Source organism: Hypomesus transpacificus, chromosome 18 (assembly GCF_021917145.1).
Source record: "Hypomesus transpacificus isolate Combined female chromosome 18, fHypTra1, whole genome shotgun sequence".
Lineage (NCBI taxonomy): Eukaryota > Metazoa > Chordata > Actinopteri > Osmeriformes > Osmeridae > Hypomesus > Hypomesus transpacificus.
Window position 1 is genome coordinate 7242258 of NC_061077.1, and position 18893 is coordinate 7261150.

The following is an 18893-nucleotide window of genomic DNA, read 5'->3' on the forward strand; positions in this document are numbered from 1 at the left end:
AAATTGGACTGGCTTATTGCAATACCTCTGCCGGAAATGTGAAGGCTGTTACAACCTGTTATGATGCCCTGACTAATGATCCTTTAATGTTATGGACGTACAATCTCTCCCCAATGTCTGCTGCTCAAGGTTAAACTTAGGGGATACTGTTGCTGAAACACCTCAGTACAGTATGTTAAAAAGGGTCAAGCTAGTGTTAACTAGCATCATGTTACATTTGTAGTAAAAAAAGGCATGCACAACTGAAGCAACACTGGCACACCTGTCTAGTTGAGGCCAACGCAGCCATGCAGAGTACTGCTGGGTATTGCCTGTAGTCCTTCCAGCTACTGTAAACCTCCTTTTTCCCACCTTTCTCCTTGAGTACTTTTCCATTGTGAATATGAATGTGGGATGAATGTCAGGGTGAATATGAAGGTAGGGAGTGAATAGAACATGGAGAGCACTCTGGTTGGCCTGCGTATGTGCTGTTTGTTTTGCCACAATCAGAGGAGAGGTCTTTGAATGGTCTCCAGTTCTCAAGAGGCCTTGCCTTGCAGTGTAATCATTGCTGATCTTTTGTCATGCAAACTTGACCATAATGAGAAAGCAAAGACACCCACTCCATGTTGTTTTTCTGCTGTGAATAATAGAATATTTAAAACCTGCTTAAAGGCGAGGGGTTAGAGACGGACTTCTTCAGAAAGAGACACAGGCTGTTGTGGAATATTGCCTTTGAACACTTGTTTCTCCTTTGTTTATGATGGACACCTTTTCCCCTTTCTCCAACACTATCAGTAGGCTACCATTAGTATAAAGCCATGAACTTTCCCCCCTGACAGAAGCAACATTTCAAAATCAGCAGACTGGCGAGAGACTAAGTTGTTCTGTCTTTCTCCAGTTTCTAAACAATCTTTCCACAAGGCTGTTCATCAACAAGGTCTACTACACACAGACTAACTCTCTTTCTTCCTCTCTCCATCCACTAGGCATTGTGAACACAAAGGAGCAGAGATTTCCACAGTGTGGGCTGCCTGCCTGCCCATCTCAGCAGTGGGGCTCCAGAGGGACACGGAATGGGGGAAGAGAGTGTTCGGATCTGGGACAAAGACATGGCTCCCTGTTTATTTCATGACTGCCATTAAGAGTTGATGAGGAAGGGGCCACTGTGGGTTGGGAGAGGGCTGGGCCATAACATACAGTACAGACAGAGAACCAACACAGAAGACTCATTTAGAATATGACAGAGTTGGCTTCTAGCCATGTGCTGCCTAGCATAAAGTCTTTACATGCAGAAACACAGCATGAAGGGACCTGAGAAGACCGCTGAGATACAGGATATGCACCACATTGTACCGCAACACCAGAATAAAAAAGCTTCTTGGTTCAATGTAGAAAAAAGCAGATAGATAATAGCAGTGTCAGGTTTGAGTGTCAGGTTTGAGTGCAACCCTAAACCTGTCAGCAATCTGGCATCAGATTAGAACACAAAACACGCACAGGTAGCTGTTCCAGTGACATTTAAAAAATGATTGAGCAGCGAACCTTGGGCCAGGGAGAGACCGGATGAGAGAGAACAGCGCTGCCTAATTGTCTGGAGCTGTAACCTGGTGAGGCGGCCAATCGGAGTGACCTATCAAAATGCCAGGTGCGAGGCACAGAATAGAACAGGCTGAAGCTGGGGTGTTTCCAAACCCCTTCACTCTCATCTGTCTGTTTCACAAGCTTATGGTATCGCTATTTTGGGAAATCCACTAGGGGGGTCACCCTCACACACACACCCATACAAACACACAGTACACAGGCCTAGTAAGAAGGTATTCGGACAGACCGGTAGAGCACCTGTTGACTGTTGGAATGTACTGCATGGTGTTGGTCTATAGGGGAGTCTCCACTGCAGACAGAGTCCCATCAGATACTGTGCATCACTGTTTGCTCTGCTCTACACATATCACTGAGCGACGCTTGATAAAGCACAATGCAATGTATTACACCTACTGACAAACAGTACTATACAGAGGATTGAAGGATGCAGGACCAGATAAAACCATACATGACCACACAGCTTCTCATATCCTCACGATGTTATAAAGAGTGGAAAACAAATTGGATTTACTAAGTAAGCCCACTGGTGGGTGTGTGTATGTATGAGGTGTGTGTGTGTGTGTTTTTGACTGCAGTGAGTCGCAGTATCTAATTCAATCCACCTCCATCATGCCTTCAGCGTATGTGGGCCTCTGGAACACAGTCCTGAAGACATTGGACTCCAGGCTTCCCTAAGCTGCTCTCTCAGAAACATGCTGTTCCTCCCTCACCTGCCAGAGCCCCTTCATCAGCTAGAACACCCCTGTTCTGCCAGCCTCCGACTCCTGTGAAGATGATTTCACATACTGCTCAATAATACAAGAGGAGTCTTACGAACTGTCTTGTCATCTACAACAGGGACTGGTACAAGTACAGGGTATGACTGCTCTGCTATTCAACCACAATATCATATCATATCTGAGACAACCGAACATAAACACACACACAGACTGAGAACACACACACATGGTAACATGGGCTGTTTAGAGATTTCCAGTTCTGTAAAATACAATGCTGTTCCCTCTTACCCTCCATAGGCTCCAAAAGTGAAACTCCTCTTTCTCTGCGGCATGCTGGCAAATGGTGAGGAAGTGAACCAACAGAGAGTAAGTCAACTCAGCACTGAATGGAGCCTGCACTTCTGTCACTCACACTGAGCAAGCCTAGCTGTGTGTGTGTGTGTGCGTGTGTGGCTGTCCACTCCCCCGGCTCAGCTCACCTCCCACTCCCCCCTCCCCTCCCCTCCCTTCCCCAGCCCTCCCCTCCCCTCACATGCCTCCTTTACAAACAGCAGGAGAGGAGAGAGTTCTTGACCAGATCTGTCATCCAGAGACACAGGCAGTCAGGAGCTGGCCTCTTCCTATATATCTCTCATCTCCCGGCCAGTAAGAACAAAGAGGACAGACCAGCTACATAATTCAAATCCACTTTTTGATTGGAGTGATAAGAATGTTTGGAGGTCACAAGGTATAACTATGTATGTGAACTGCATAGTACTCATATGCATAGTACTCGTGTGTGTGTGTGTGTGTGTGTGTGTGTGTGTGTGTGTGTGTGTGTGTGTGAAACAGCTGATCAAACAAACCAACGCCTGTATGCGTACTGATCAAACTAAACACTTCATCCTTCTCTGTAAATATTCTAATCACAGACATACTACCTCCAGATAATATACCACTGTGTCCCATCATTGCGAACACAAGGTGGCCAAACACAGGTATAACTGTAGGAAGGGTTTACCTATACTATTGACTCACACATACAGGGTCAGCTATGCCTAAACCCTATAAGTGATTAGCAATGAGGTTTGGTAATCGTGGAATTAGTCAAAGGAGCATTTTCACCATCACTCTTTCTCTCTCTCAGACTCACTCACTCACTCCCTCCCTTCATCTCCATTGCCCATTCTCCCCCACCTCCTCAACACTTAACAATACTAGTGTTCCCTGACAAGATCCTTAAAACAGTCTCTGTATCTCTGGAGTGATTGGCTTTATTGATTAGCTAGGGTAAATATTTGGACAGAGAGTACACTTCTCCTGCAGTCTGCTCTGCATGTATTGTAGACAGACTGCTACCATGGTAATAGATCAGCACATCAGACATCACTTGGTGATCACTAAGCTCGATTCAATTCCATGTTAGTTGAACCTCTATGCATCATTTTAAGGAGCAAATGTACCACCAACCCAGCTTTTTTGCTTTTCAGGGCCAACGCGTTCCATCACTTTTCAGTAACTAAAAAGCACTCCTAGTAATTGGATGGAGCAGCTCTTAATTAATCAACTGGAGTGCTATGTACGTTAATCATATGAACAGACGGTTACATCATCAGTTCACTCCAGTTCTTAATGCTCTTGACTGGACTGGACCCTTTCTCCATATCTTAGATTGAGGATGGTAAGTCTGTGCTTCCTGAATTTAAGAGCTCGCTTATCACCGTTCCAACCTGACCAGCCTGGCCCCTAGCCGGATGGCTGGCTGGCATGCTGACTGGCTGTGTGGCTGGCCTGCAGGCTGGCTGACTGACCGGTGTGCTGCCTGGACAGCTACACCAACTTCCCCTGCTGTTTGTATTGATTCCCCAGGACATCCTGATCCACTTTTAAGACAATTTAATGAATGGAGGCGGAGAGTGTGAGGAGCTGGTGCAGACTAGACAGAACCCGTTGATGACACCCACCAAGGAACGGTGCTGGGTTTAACAGCTAGCTCCTCCACTGTCTCCAAACACAGTAAGATTGTAGCAAGGACAAAGGCAGCTCAGATCCCCTCTGTGGCAACATCTCCTTCAGAGCCTTCCATTGATTTACTAGTGACACCACAGAGAACACAACAGTTAAAGTGAGGAAAAAACAACAACAACACTAAGGTTAAAATAGAAGGTTCTGAATAAGTCCTGGTCAGACTTGAGTCAACTGATTGATTGATAACAACACCAAGCCCACAGGAGAGACGGATAGTGCAAGATGTACTGCTGTAAATGGAGCACACTGTCTCCTCCTCCTTCAGACTGGCAATCTGTTCATGTTTAAACCAGATCCCATGCATTCAATAATGTATTTACAGTCTGCCTTGGGAGGAGCTTCAAGGGCAGAAGGAGAGACAGAAGTGAAGGCAGGGGTGGAGGGAGAGGGAGGGTCAGGGGTGAAGAGAGAAAGAGAGGCTGGGGTGGAGGGAGAGGGAGGGTCAGGGGTGAAGAGAGAAGGAGAGGCTGGGGTAGAGATAGATGTAGAGGTAAAGATAGAGGCTGAGGTAGAGGTACAGAGAAAGTGACACAGGAGCTGAGAGAGAAGAAGAACCAGAGACAGGAACAGAGGCAGTTCTGTCAAGAGATGAGAGAAAAGCAGAGAGGCAGGATCTGAAAGAGGCACGACCAGAGAGGGGAAGAGGCAGGGGCTCATTCATCCTGGGCTCTGCTTTCAAGGGGCAGGAAATTTGCTCTTGAGGAATAAATCAGCACTGGGCCGGGCTAGAATGAGGTGGACACTGATGAGACGGGCAGCTTTGTGTGTCCATGCCTTTCTTTGGGCTCTGGATTTCCATTCATCATTTCCGCTGGTTCTAAAAGAAATCAAATCTTCCCTGAGGAGAGCCTTAATGTGTTTGAGGTTGGACCAACAACATCAATCACCTCAGTCATCCAACAACTGTAACTTTCAATAAAAGCCTTATGACACCAAATCCTGTACACCTCCTACAGGAGAGCTCATACACCAATGTGTCCTTGTCTCTGCCAGAAATGTTGTGGATCTATGTTGACTTTTAATGCAACTGCACTGGCAGGTCAGCCAGACACCTGAGTAGCTGCTCTGTGTCTGAGACGTGCTCCACAACATGGCCTGGTCAAGTAGAACGACTAGGAGCTGCCCTTTGATGAGGGGGGTAATTATTCCAAAATATTGACTCGCCTCACTATGAACACTCTGCCTATGGCTGCAGCATACATTCAAAATATTTTCCAGCCGCTTGATAGAACAAGGAGTACACACAGGCCTGTATATTTGGAGAGAGCGCAGGAGAGGGGTGGGGCATACAAATATTTGAAGGAAGAAAATATTCAAAGCGTAATTGTGCTTAGAAGCAGGAGGAAATAAGCCCAACCTTATCTTTGTGGGCATTTCATTTTCATTAGACTTTCATATTTCAGTCTCTGCAGACTTGAGGCACTACAAGCGTAGGACAGATTTAACAAGACTGACGTCATAATTTAAAGCAACAGTCAACTAGTTATGGATATTTAAATACAAAATGCCTCAAACTTTCTCTATTTTGTCCTGGAAGGAAATACATCTGTTACTGTATGTTGTAGGGTGGCATACGATCTGAATGACCATACTACTGCTACAGTCTGGCAAAGTCGGGAGTTGAAAACAAGTCTGAAGACAAGTCATTTGAAGTGAGCTTGTGAGTGGGGTTGACTGTGTTCCCACTGTTGACATAGAGGTGAAGGTGTGGATGAGGGGGAGCTTAGTTACAGGCCTGCATCCCGCAGGCTTCTTGGGGGGACCACAGACACCCTCACCAACACCACACACACACACACACGTACACACACACACACACACACACACACATACACACTGTAGCCTTTCACCCCCTCTCATTAGAGTCAGGATAATACTACTGACACAGCAGAAGAAGAGGGTTGTTGTTCAGCCTGCCCTACAGTATGGAACTCTCATTACTCCCAACTTCCCCCTGACTGCTCCAGTCTCCAGGAGCATCACTGCTGTTGATAAACAACACAGAACATACTGGAAGGTCCCCGGTGCGTCCCTCTGTTCCCCACCCTCTTTATCTGTCTGTTTCGCTCAAGATTCAGAAAGATATGGGGGTAGGAGTGAAGGAGCAGTTTAATTGGTGCATAGCCCTTTAATTGACTTACTCTGTAAAATACGTGCTAAGGATGTAATTAGGTATTAAACACTGCTTTCGTATTCAATACACTTTGTATCTTGAATGAGTCATCAACACAAAGGACTCACCATTTAAATCTACTGCTTCTGTTTGCTGTACTAATCAATGAATCATGTCTTGGATGGTTCAGACACTGACTTTGCAAGGTTGGTTTGTGGGTGAGGGTGATAGGGACAGTATGCTCTCCACCATTGATCTAAGTTCCCTGTTACTGAAAGAGAGACAGAGACAGAGAGAGAGAGAGAGAGAGAGAGAGAGAGAGAGAGAGAGAGAGGTTATTTCTCTATCTATTTTAGTTAAAATGGTGCTCAGTGCTATAATATTTCACGAGTTTGAGTCCAAGGAAGCACAGTGATGGATGTTTCTCTGTGGCCAAAGCCTTAGCAGCTCTCCACACCACAGAGTCCATCGATAGTACCCTGTCACAAGGGATGAAGACAGACTGGACCCTTAGAACTGCACCTTTGTCCGCTGGCAGATTAAAGACTGGAGATAAAGTCTACTTTCAGATATTCAACATTTGAAGCAAGAGCTGTTGACTATTTCCAAGTAATAAAATGTTTCCCCTCGTTCAAAATGACATTTTCGAGACAAATAAAGCAGCTGGATATATAAAGTTCAGGAAAGCATTCAGTCCAGGTTTTGATTTAATGTCACAATCTGATTCTCTCCTCTGTGGTTAGTGTGAAGGATACCATAACATGAACCCATTCCCCTGAGGAAAAGGCTTGGCAGAGTAACAGTGCCCCCTGATGGACATTAGAGGGACGGATGGGATTCACTATTGGTCATAGTAAATGATTCTAAACCAGGGGGAGCGTTTGCATGTGTCAGCCAGAGAACGGCCAGAGGCAGAGACCAGGGAAGAGGTGGGTGATAAATAAGGTACGGAGAGACGCTGTGACCTGTTACAAATGTTGGCAAACCAGGGAGTGCTTGGACACCCAATACATTAGTCAGTGACATTGAGACAGCCTGGTAAAAACACCATCAAAAGTAAAAAGCTAACAGGCTAGGCAGGGAGGAGATAGAGATGGAGAAAGAATGAGTGAGACAGATAGAGAAAGACAGAGAGAAAGAGAGAGAGAGAGTGAGAGAGAGAGACAGACAGACAGACAGACAGAGAGAGAGACATAGAGAGAGAGAGAGAGAGAGAGAGAGAGAGAGAGAGAGAGAGAGAGAGAGAGAGAGAGAGAGAGAGAGAGACAGAGAGACAGAGAGAGAGAGACAGAGAGAGAGAGAGAGAGAGAGAGAGACAGAGAGAGAGACAGAGAGAGACAGAGAGAGGGGAAGAGAGAGAAGCAGAGGCATATGGGGTGGGAATAGAGCATGAGGGAGAGGCTCTGGTCCTAGCCCATATTAAACATTGAGCCTTTGCAGGGATGACTCCCTTCCTAACCAGTGACCATGGCAAATGTAGGATGAGGACAGGTGACACACAGCACCAACTAACACTATGACGGAATCATACTGAAAACCACAGTATCAACAATGACACCCAGACACCAAAACCACCAAGAGGCATCAGAGTCCGTGTCACAAGCCATCTACGGCCGAGTGAGTTCTGGGCAAGCTGAAACACTGAACATGGGATCAGTTCATCTCAGCGCTCGGAAGGGAAATCCTTGTCAGGAAAGCTGTGCCCCCAAGGGGTTTGCCAAGACGTGTGAGGGTCAATAAGAGAACCATAACAAACCTTAGGAAGTCATGAACTTTATGACCAGCAGCCGGGCTGTAGAGTCTCTACCATACTAGGCATATGGATTAGCAATTTAATTGATCTGAGCTAGTGGTATAATTGATATCATCAAAAATCCATTATTTACTCCAGAGCACAGTGCCATGAGAAATGGGAACTCAAGCAGTCCTAGTTATTGGAACAATAACTGGCTGAAAGAAAACAACATTTTGCCCCTAATCATGGACAGTTGTACTGTGTGACACTACCATGCCACTACCCTGCACGTCTGCAAGACCAGTGAGCTGTACTACAGTCTATCCAGGCCTAATAAATGGGTTTTCTTATCTCATCTCCAGACTCCAGGATGTGCTAGCTCAGTCGACATGGATGGTGCACAGCAACCCCACAACTCTGCATTCCCAAATACCATCGTGAACACCTCACAGCTACCATAGGATCCATACTCCTCGATATCCAGGATATCCTGGACACTCACTATGCAGGAGGCTACCTTTGAATAATTTCATGATTCATTCCAGGTATAGGGAATTGAGGACAACATAAAAAGACTAATCAAGGGAGCCACTGGGAAGTGCAAATCCCCATTGATATGGACACTCAGAGGCGTATACCTGGCTATCCAGCAACAAAGCTAACTTATGAAGTGAACCGAGTAAATGTAGCTTTGTACAGAGGCATACAGAGGCTGGCTGGCTAATTCAAAGACCATCAAAGACAGAACATCCATCTCTAATAAGCTCCTCACGGTGGTCCAGTTGACACACACACACCAACACCCACATACACACACACACACCAACAAACACATACACAAATGTGGTGTAGGGATGAATAATTCATAGAGGAAGAAACTGATGCATCCAATACATTCTAAAAAAAGCCCATTAGTACCATAGTCTCTCAACACTGCAGTATTGTGGCAGCAATTTCTAGCATGCAGAGGTACAAGAACAGACCTGTAATTAAGATAGCATCGTTGCCAGTGTGGAATTACAATCAGGCAAAATAGAAAAAAAGCTAATTACACTTTAGAGACACATGGTGTGCTTGCATCAACAGCCTTTGGGAGTCAAGGTAATATTTATGCAAATCCCTGGTTTATGTAAACTGCACAAATACTGTTAATTGAGACAGGGCCTACAGTGCCATTTAGAATGTTTTCAATGTATGATTGAGTGAAGACTGCAACTGTGGATGTAGAAAGTGAGGGAGAGAGAGAGCGGGAGACACAAAGAGATAGATGGAGAGAAAGAAAGAGAGAGAGAAACAGAGATATAGTGATGATGAAGTAGCAGCAGTGTCTGAGTAGCAGGCCAGTGGCCTCACATAAACCAGAACATTAATAATCCATAGGAGGTTTGCTAAAGTAGATACTGACTGGGAGACATCCACAGAATCCTCAGCCTCTCGGTTCTGCTGTGTAATTGTACTGAATAGAAATAATGAATACGTTCTGAACACTGCCAAAAGTCTGCCTTGGCAATGATGGAGAATGTTTGTTTCTGTATGTTATTGTATTATCTAAAATGTATATAGTTTTGGTAGTGAACAACAAATACCCCTTACTTCCAAAGAAACAATCTAATCAATAGCAGGGTGCTGCAAGCTAAAATCAACAGTTCTGTGGCATGGATTATTCATGCCGGTGGAGGTAAAGGAGGTGGAGACCCATGGAGACCTGATACAGTGATAACATTTTGTAAGAGCAAGCCTGAGGCCCAAAGCACACAGAACTGGGCAACAATTTTTTTGAAGAAAATAAAAACGGCATCGCAACAGCATGAACAAAATTGACTTTAATCTGTGTTGGTTGTCACGTGATGCAAAGATGCCTCACAGGACAAAACAAAACAGTAATACATTCTATGATGACACACCATCCCTTTCTGTCATTTCATTAGAATTCAGAACTTATTATGGGATCCTGTCTTGACTGTTTTCAATTCAGGGTGTATCCACTGCTTTCCAGCTCCCCAGAGATTGACAACAGCCAATTATCAGCTCCCCGAGGCTACAGTGCCCCAGCCTGCTAGCCCTCTCCCCCAGTCCCAGCCTCAGATCAGAGAGCTTTAGCTGAGGACTTGTGAAAACACTGCTTCTGAGCTGAGCCTGTCCCTATTCCTGCCCATGGTGGAGGAGCCACACACATCTCATGAATAAAGTGAAACACTGCTTTTACAAGGCTTTCCAGAACAACAGGAAGATGACATGGTGCAATAAAAACACGTAGATCGAGGGACTTCTTCTCTGTGGGCTTGTTGGGAAGCAGAAGAACAAAGGAAAACCTTCCTACACAGTGCAGCAGCAATAATGATCATCATGACGTCCTCTCTGTTTAATAATGAAGACAGTGCTGTTTGGAGAGGCTGTCAGTGTACAAAGACAACCCAGCCACTTGACTGGAAGTACAGTGGGATGGAGGGATGTTGGCGTGTGGGGGGATGGAGGAATGGAGTGATAGAATGATGACATGATGGGGTGGGTGGAGGATGGAAGGATAGAGGGGCAAAGCAAAATGAAAAGGTAAGGGTATATGATGATAGAAGGGTGGAGAGATGGATTTTGAAGTGATGGAGAAGGGAGGAGATAGTAAGAGAAAGAAAGGATGACGGAATGCAGGAATAACGATGCTTGAGCATCAGGGGCTGAGATTGCAGAGATCTCTGCAACCCCATGTGCACTCATTGTACTGTAGTATCCCCTCAGGCATGGACAGATACAGTGTAATAGACCATGTCATGAATTTCTAATGTGACCTGGCTTATTGTGATTTAACAGTTTGTCTTGAGCTCATCCTAAAATGAATAGAGCAGAATGAATCAAGATCAAATATATGCTATGATATGTACTGTTTAATCTTATATTACGGTTGTGGTGAAGTTCCTTGTATGGTAACAGATATGGCATGGACTGGACTGTTTGTCCTAGCACTACACAAAGTGTGTGACCAGTGCTGGAGGGTAGACGCCAGCTGGGAACTTTTTTCCCTGAGGCAAAAGATGGTCCGGATACAATCTGCTAACCCAGCAGCGTTTTACATCACAGAAGGCCATTACCCTACCAGAGTCTTCACAAACACAAATATGTTCCTTTGTTGTCTTCTCCAACACTCATTACCAAGACACCATGTCCAAGACAATTACACACATATCTATGACCAACCTGTCTGTGTTAGAGCTTTTGCAATAAAGTTGCTTTTATACTGTTCAATGGCAACAATGCCCTTGAGGGTTTAGGTTGGTTGAGGGGCAGTTTTATGGGCATATGTGAAGCCCTCTGTGACATGCTTACGTGTAAAAAGGGCTATATAAATACATTCGATTTGATTTGAACAATGTTAAAAGACTGAATTAAACATTACCAGACACTCACATTTAGATGTCAAGCCAAGCCACAAATGAAAGAGAATCAGAAATGAAGCAACCATGCCAGAGTCAACAGAGATCCTTTTCACACGGTGCCAACAGACAACAGACAACAGACCTGGCATGCAGTGTACCTATTCTGAGGAGTCTGTGCAACGATTAGGAAAGAGGTGGTGGGAGGGAGGGGGTGCGTAGGGTTGCTGTGAAACAGTAATGCTATCTCTAACCACTCACTATCAATAACGTGTAAATCAAATGTCACCCCCCATTCTCGCAATCGAGATGCATATACACCTGCTATAGCTCGTGTGCCCTTGACCAATCAATCATCATACTATCAATCTTATATTTAAACGTGTAGTTGTATCTGGAGAGTGGATCAATCAATCATTAAAACAGGTGGCCAATTGCATCCTAAATTCCCCGATGTGTCTGTGTAAGGCATAGTAGTTGACAGTCACTGCATTCGCTCTAAGGATAAAGATGAATAGGATAGGACAGGCACGTATTTGGTGACCAATGGCCTCGAGGACAATGTCATAAAAATGATTTGCTGTTATTTTCAGCTGAGACGATGAGACTAGTTGAGACTATAAGCGCATTTTATAAACGACAGGGTGTCAAATCTTCTCCACTGTATTCCGAGTCAATGTTCAAACCCGAAACATTTACTTCCAAGCAGGATTCCAAGGCGTGCAACTTGAAAAACTAAGATAAAATGGCAATATACAAAATGATACTTAATGTATACTTTTTGTTTAAATAACAGTTAGGCCTTAAGGTCTAAAACGTATAGGCTAACAGAATTACCAGCTTCTCAGCTGCACAAAAGCTGGCACATTTCCACGTTATTGGCTGATACATTATACAACCTAGCAGAGTGAGTAGAATAATTTAAATAACGACCACAGGTATTAAATTAAAATTTTTGCTCATATATGTTTGTATGGGATAAATAGACTTCATTAACAAAAGTTGATAGCCTCCATCACGCAAAATAGCTTAGTTTGTGTTGACCGGTACCCTTCGCTGGAAATTCTCAGTTTGCAAAGATATGCGCAAGCATATGCATTATAAAAACAGATAAACAAAAACAATGTATGTATAGGAGTAATTTGTCTTACCTCTCCAGCAAATTCAGAAGTAGCCAAGTCACCAAGCAGAGGACAGGAGTGTAATGACACCAGTACAGTACGTGGTGAAATGAATGGCACGTCAGACGGTGAAAAGATGCAGCGAGTACTCAACACCCAATCAGAAAGTTGGGTTTTGAGTCGCTACTCGCCACATCTTTTCAGGAAAGTTCAAGACAGAACCCTTAGCCTATATACTCATTTTATTCAGAAATATTGTATACAACCACAAACTGATTGAAATAATCCGACTTTATTACGCAGTGCATTACTACAAAATTAACAACACTTGATTTAGGGAGAATCATTAAAAAGCTGGGCTTTTAAAATATTTTACAATACCGGTTCATCTTTGGATAGGTTACGTCTTAGCGTCACAAGACGGTTTGTTGTGGCGGCCTAAATTTGCAGACTACACTATGACACTTGTATCTGCTATATCTGATTACATTTGTACTCTAATGGAGGTGGTCAATACTGTACTTTGACTTGCCTACAAAAATAGACCGATTCTATAAAGACTTCCTTTGTGCAAACATGCAAACAAGTTTTTCGAAATCAGGCTTTTTTTTTGTAGGCAATGAAACTGTGCACACAGGAGTACCTTGGTCTCACACCAATCTACATGGCCCTCTAGTGGGCTATAGGTCTAACTGTTCATGGTGTCAGCCATCTGCTGCTTAGCGGATGTGAGCCATCTCCTCCAGGAAGGGGGTCTTCATGCAGCCAGTGCACAGTTGGTCCATCCACAGGGGCGCCTCGTGCTGCAGCGGGGTACGACGAGGGTAGAATGTGTAGGACAGGTCATAGTTCAACAGGCAGCTGATGGAGGCCATGTACACGTCTGAAAAGCGACACAGACGCCTGGAGAAGTAGGTTGGATTATGACAGGTGCGGAAGATGCTGCCGAATTGAGGATTAAAAAGGTTCTTTGTCATTGCCCTGAAACAGGGAGGAGAAGAGAAGGATGAGATGAATGAATGAATGAATACAACAGAGGAGATTGTACTAACACTTACAAACCGAGAAGCACAAATCCTGTACCTGAGCTCCTCTCTCTCCATCAGCCAGTCCTGGAGCACCACCATAGACTCTGGATCTCGGTACATCTAAAGCATGGGAAATGGGACAGCAGGGACATTAGAGGATGCTCCAGGAACCAGAGCGTCATTGTTGTCCTGCAGGGTTCCTCCCCTGCAGGGTTCTTCCCCTGCGGGGTTCTTCCCCTGCAGTGTTCCTCCCCTGCAGGGTTCTTCCCCTGCAGAGTTCCTCCCCTGCAGGGTTCCTCCACTGCAGGGTGTCTCACCTGCATGCGCTCCACCAGGCCTGTGAGAGCCTGGAGCCAGGTGAGGCTCTGGGCATACTGCTCGGTGTTCACCACCTTAGTCTCCAGTTCCAGCTCAGGCACTATGGCTCCAGTACGCCAGCCATGACGCAGCATCAGGTCCTGGTTGTGAGACACAGACAAAACACTGTTGACCACAGTTTTTTTTTCTTGTCTCATGATATACAATAGCTATGTGATTGTGTGTGTGTGTTTCACTCACGGCGAGGTCACTATACAGATGGTCTCCAAAGTAAAGAACTCTGGACCCCCTCCATCCTGTCAGTCTAAGGAAGTCATACAGGTTCCCCTGAAATGCAGACATGGACACAACTCCAATGTGTGCATTTGGATTTGTGTAACATACACACATGGAAGTGCATGTGTGTATGTTAAAGACTGTACCAAAAGTGAGACCATTTCACAGTGAGTGAATGCACAGTCTGAGCGTGCACTGACTTGTTTGTAGACCTGTCCTTTGTCTAAACTGTTAATTTTGTCCCACTGGAGGTCCCCGTTCCCGTCCAAGCGCCTGAACGGTCTGGAGGTGGGCCGATATGATGGAGCCGTCAGTTCAAACCAATGCGTGAGTATTGAGCGTTGAAAGAAACTTTGAAAGAAACTTTAATATAAACAACTGTGGTGATGAAGTTCAATATAATAATACTATTGCTAAGCCTGGTTAATAGAAACACTCAACACACACTTGACACAATCATTGAAGAAGTGGGGTTTATCTGCTTGAACGATAACCACATCGAAAAAGTCCCTCCAATCCTTTCCTACCATGTACATCATCCCTTTGTCCCTGCAGAGCAGAAAGAACAAGGCAGGTTAGAGTCAGGACAGCAGCACATCCAACATCACCAGACTAGACCAGGTGAACATACAGTACTCACCAGGTCCAGACTGGGACTGAAAAACAGCCCGGGACTTTGAAACACAGACCGGCCCACGACCGTATATTATTATTATTTTTCATGCATTATGCTACGGCCGTTTGACCGGCCGTTCGGGAAATCTCCCAACTCTCCAGACGGCCAGTCTGACCCTGGTACTCACACAAAGCTGAAGGGACTGTTGGTGATGAGGAACAGTTTCTTCCCCTGACTGACTAGGCGGTGCAGTACAGCATATGTCTCCTCCCCTCTCAGAATGTACTTCTCTACGCACAGGAGCAAGAAAATAGCTAACCCAAAATGTGTAATAGTCAAGCTGTAGAAAATGTGAGTAGCTCTGTACTCTAAGCGGAGCCTAGACAACACAATCAGACTCACCCAGGTCTTGCATGATCCATTTGTACATGTAGCCTTTTATGTGAACCATTCCAATTGCATCCTGAATAAAACAAGGAATAATAAAACAAGGAATATGTATTGTGAACAAAGACATACTCCCAACAGTTTATTTTGAGGAACCGGAGATGTCCTGTACTAAATTACCTCTCTAATAGTTTGTCCTACTAAGTCTTAAACTCAGGTAGATTCTGCCTGAGAATAAAGCTGGCACACCAGGAACCTTCCTACACCAGACAGACAATAGTTTGGGTATCAAAACCCTTTCCCCCTAGGACACTACAATAACAGCTATTGTTCATTATTCCCCTCCTCTGGATTCCTGTGAAGGTTCCCTGAGGTCGTCAGATGTTTGAAGCTCTGATTCAAAGTCTCCCCTGTGCACTGTAGGGGGCATGTTATTTTACGGGGGGAAATATTGTGAGAAACTTTGTGAGAACTCACTGAAACATCTTTGTAGAGGTGAATTGGATCATATTCTATGTTGTTGGATATGAAGAAATCATTTGCCACTGCAAGGAGGGTCATCTCTGGGAGGGAGAAGATGTCCATGAACTGCTTCATTTTGGGGCCCTGACAGTATAATAACAAACAAATACATGTGTTTCAATGGCAAGCTATCACATACACTGATATACAGTACAATTGCAATATTATATAAAATAATACATATAATGTATCATTGCAACTTTTATTAGTATGTCCGAATAGCCTCGCCCGAGTGCCATAGAGTCCATTTGGTAAGGTCACATGGTTCAGAACCATTCCAAAGGACCATGTTAGGAGTCTTTTTCTTTTCACTGATTTCAAACAGAAACAGGAACTCGCTGAGGGGTGACCCTGCAAACAGGACTAATCCCTGACATTACCAGGGAGCCCGGTGCCATGCCAAAAGTATTCTGGGCAGGAATGAGTTTGTGATTGAGGATTAGTGGAAAACAGGGACTGGAGTTGGGGGGGGGGGGCATTGTGAGTTATGCTACAAACGCTGGAAAATAATTTGAACCTGAGTCAAACACCAAAGTCCCCATTGCACCTGATTAATTAACAGTACCAGACAACAGTATGACTGTCAGACTGTATCTAGAGATCTCATATGACATACTCAGCACAGCTCTGGAAGAATCGTTAATTATGAACAAACATCCGTGGCTGCCACATCTCGTTCCAGATAAGGCTCTAGCCTAGCTATTTGGAGTTATAAAGCTTGTCAGTCAATAGATGGGAAAACAATTCAGCTACCAAAACAAAACTTACATAATACTAATACCTTTTTAAACCAGGGACCTTTTATAATGTTTCTGGCAGATTAAACTGAATGATGTGTTGAATGTGAGATATTTTATAATCCTGCAACCAAGTTGTGATGGTCAAGATAATAAAAAGTACTGTAACAACACAACATTAAACAGTAGAACATTCTAAAGTGACTTACCTTTCCATAGAAGCCACTGAATTGATGGAGAGGGACATGGTGAGTCCCCTCATAGAGCTGCAGGACCTCTTCATCTGGCACTGGCCTCAGGCCCCTACAGGGTTAACACAGGTGTTTAAGGCCGTTTACGCTGTACATACACACAAGGCTGCCTTCACATAGCACCTCTCACCTGTAGACTGTTCCTTTCTGAATGTAATGGAAAGCATCTATCTTCATCAGGAGTCCCTGCATGTCAAAAGACAAGTTCTTGTGCACAGTGATGCCATTTCACCTTTATGTACTGTTTGACAGAGGCTGAAACGATGGGCTGGTATAGATTAAAGCTTACTTTTTGAATATCATAGTGAAGCCCCCGTGCAGCAAAGTTTGGGATGTAATCATATTTGCTGATACCTTCAGGGTACTGTAAAGCACAAACAGACAATGAGCAAAATTGTTCATTGACAATGTAACAGTAACATAAACCCTTTTAATACGTAGACACCTTGTAGTGTTGGACGAGGAAGTCCCGGGCGGTGTTGAAGATCATGGTGTTGAGGGCGTTGGAGTAGAGGGCCAGAGTGTAATCATAGTCAAAGCCATATATGTCCACCTCTGCCAGGCTCACCTCATTGTTGGCATAAATGGTGGAAGAATTGAGCAGGTTACAAACACCTGGAGGAATCAGGTCTGGGGGGAAATGTGGTGGGAAACAGGTTTAGAGCTGCTTCCCATTATAGGACTTGACACTATAGTTATTATAGTGACATTTAGAACACGGTGGTTTGACATGATAGGGGGATTGATGTTAGACATTACTCTGTGAGTGTGTCCAATTGAACCAGTTTAATGGCCTTGTCTTTTGTCAAACTGATAACACAAACAGTGTTTCAGTTCAAAAACTGCTGTGAACACTTCAAATTCTCTGTATCAACCTCAATTGGGGTTTCCCAATATCTATCCCAAAATATATATATATATATATATATATATATATATATATATATATATATATATATATTTATACACTAAAACAGCAAACACACAGACCCAGATTAAACAGCGGTTACATGATCCGTTTCCCAATCTGTTCCTAAAGCCCTGTCTGGAATAGAACCACCGAACAACATTTATTTCTGAGCAGTGTCTTAGGGAAAGTGGGCCATGGGAGAGAGGGAACAGCATCTGCCAGAGATGGGTATTTACATTAACATCTGACATGATATCAAAATGTTTACCTTGTTATGAGTCTCTAGTTATCCAAAAAATAGATTATGTCTTGAAGCTTCAGTGATTCTGATGTGGAGATACATTTACTAAACTCTGAGTACCTCAGATGGCCAACTATGAGAGAGATAGTGGACTTGCAGTGAACTGTTGATATTATGCTAATATTATGCATATAGGTTGGGCTTAATATGAAGGTAGATTTTATTCATTATTTTGACTGGGAACAGCAACACTTTAGACAGCTTGAACTTGTAGGGGGGGTGGGGGGGCTTTTCTATCTACCTGAGTGATATAACTGCATCTCAGTTTGATTTTAAATTTGTCTATTTCAAAACCATTGCATAATTACCATCTGCCATATCTGAACAACTTTGGAACATTTGAAGGTCTTTAAAATAAGTATGACTCTACAAACATTACATGATGAATTAATGGGAATCATGAGAAAACAGGCAGTGTTTGGAATGGCACTTTCTTAGATTACTCACCATGCACAAGACGTTTCATCTCATTATAACGAGCCCACAAGTATGTCTTATGATCCACTTTTAGGGCTGTAGACGAGTACGATCGTCCTAACACAGCGACAGGCTCCTCGGGTCGCTTGAGGCTGTGAACGGCAGGTGCGGAGGGAGCGCTGGGTGACAACACCGCTGGATCCGACCTGCACGAACCTGATTCACAGCCTTCACATTTCTTCTCTTCTGCTCTCTGGAACCCAGAATATTCATCGCATATTGTGAAAACACAGTTACTTTTCTTTGATCTCGCAGGAGGCGGTGTTCTGCTACCGTTGTTCCATAACGCACGGCTCAGAGAAGTACCCAGTTTCTTAAAGGCCATGATTGATTACCAATTAGTGATTGGCGAGCTTGATATGTTTCGATAAAAACTCTGTTTGGTGCGCTCAGAAGAAAACTAATTCTGCGAAAGTAACATATTTG

The 18893-nt window shown here is 44.2% G+C and overlaps 2 protein-coding genes across 15 annotated transcripts in view; both read right to left on the bottom strand.

Annotated features, from left to right (window-relative positions):
- rap1gapa (RAP1 GTPase activating protein a) overlaps positions 1-2735 on the bottom strand; it is a 36794-nt gene extending 34059 nt beyond the window's left edge. For 9 of the 14 annotated variants that reach the window (XM_047039975.1, XM_047039978.1, XM_047039989.1 and 6 more), the window contains exon 1: positions 2592-2734. In XM_047039975.1, the coding sequence (XP_046895931.1) occupies positions 2592-2635 (44 nt within the window). In that variant the 5' untranslated portion in view covers positions 2636-2734. The other 5 variants (XM_047039977.1, XM_047039982.1, XM_047039987.1 and 2 more) reach the window with 4 other exon arrangements.
- A 10284-nt stretch (positions 2736-13019) lies between these two features.
- Positions 13020-18889, bottom strand: LOC124480777 (5'-nucleotidase domain-containing protein 2-like). Its single transcript, XM_047040367.1, has 14 exons — positions 18438-18889; positions 17225-17409; positions 17069-17143; positions 16910-16965; positions 16738-16831; positions 15747-15875; positions 15285-15345; positions 15070-15172; positions 14714-14815; positions 14467-14548; positions 14231-14317; positions 13990-14130; positions 13728-13792; positions 13020-13625 (listed from the first exon to the last, which is right to left on the bottom strand). The coding sequence occupies exons 1-14, from the start codon at positions 18790-18792 to the stop codon at positions 13364-13366; spliced, it is 1797 nt and encodes a 598-aa protein (XP_046896323.1). The 5' UTR covers positions 18793-18889; the 3' UTR covers positions 13020-13363.
- Positions 18890-18893: the final 4 nt, after the last annotated feature.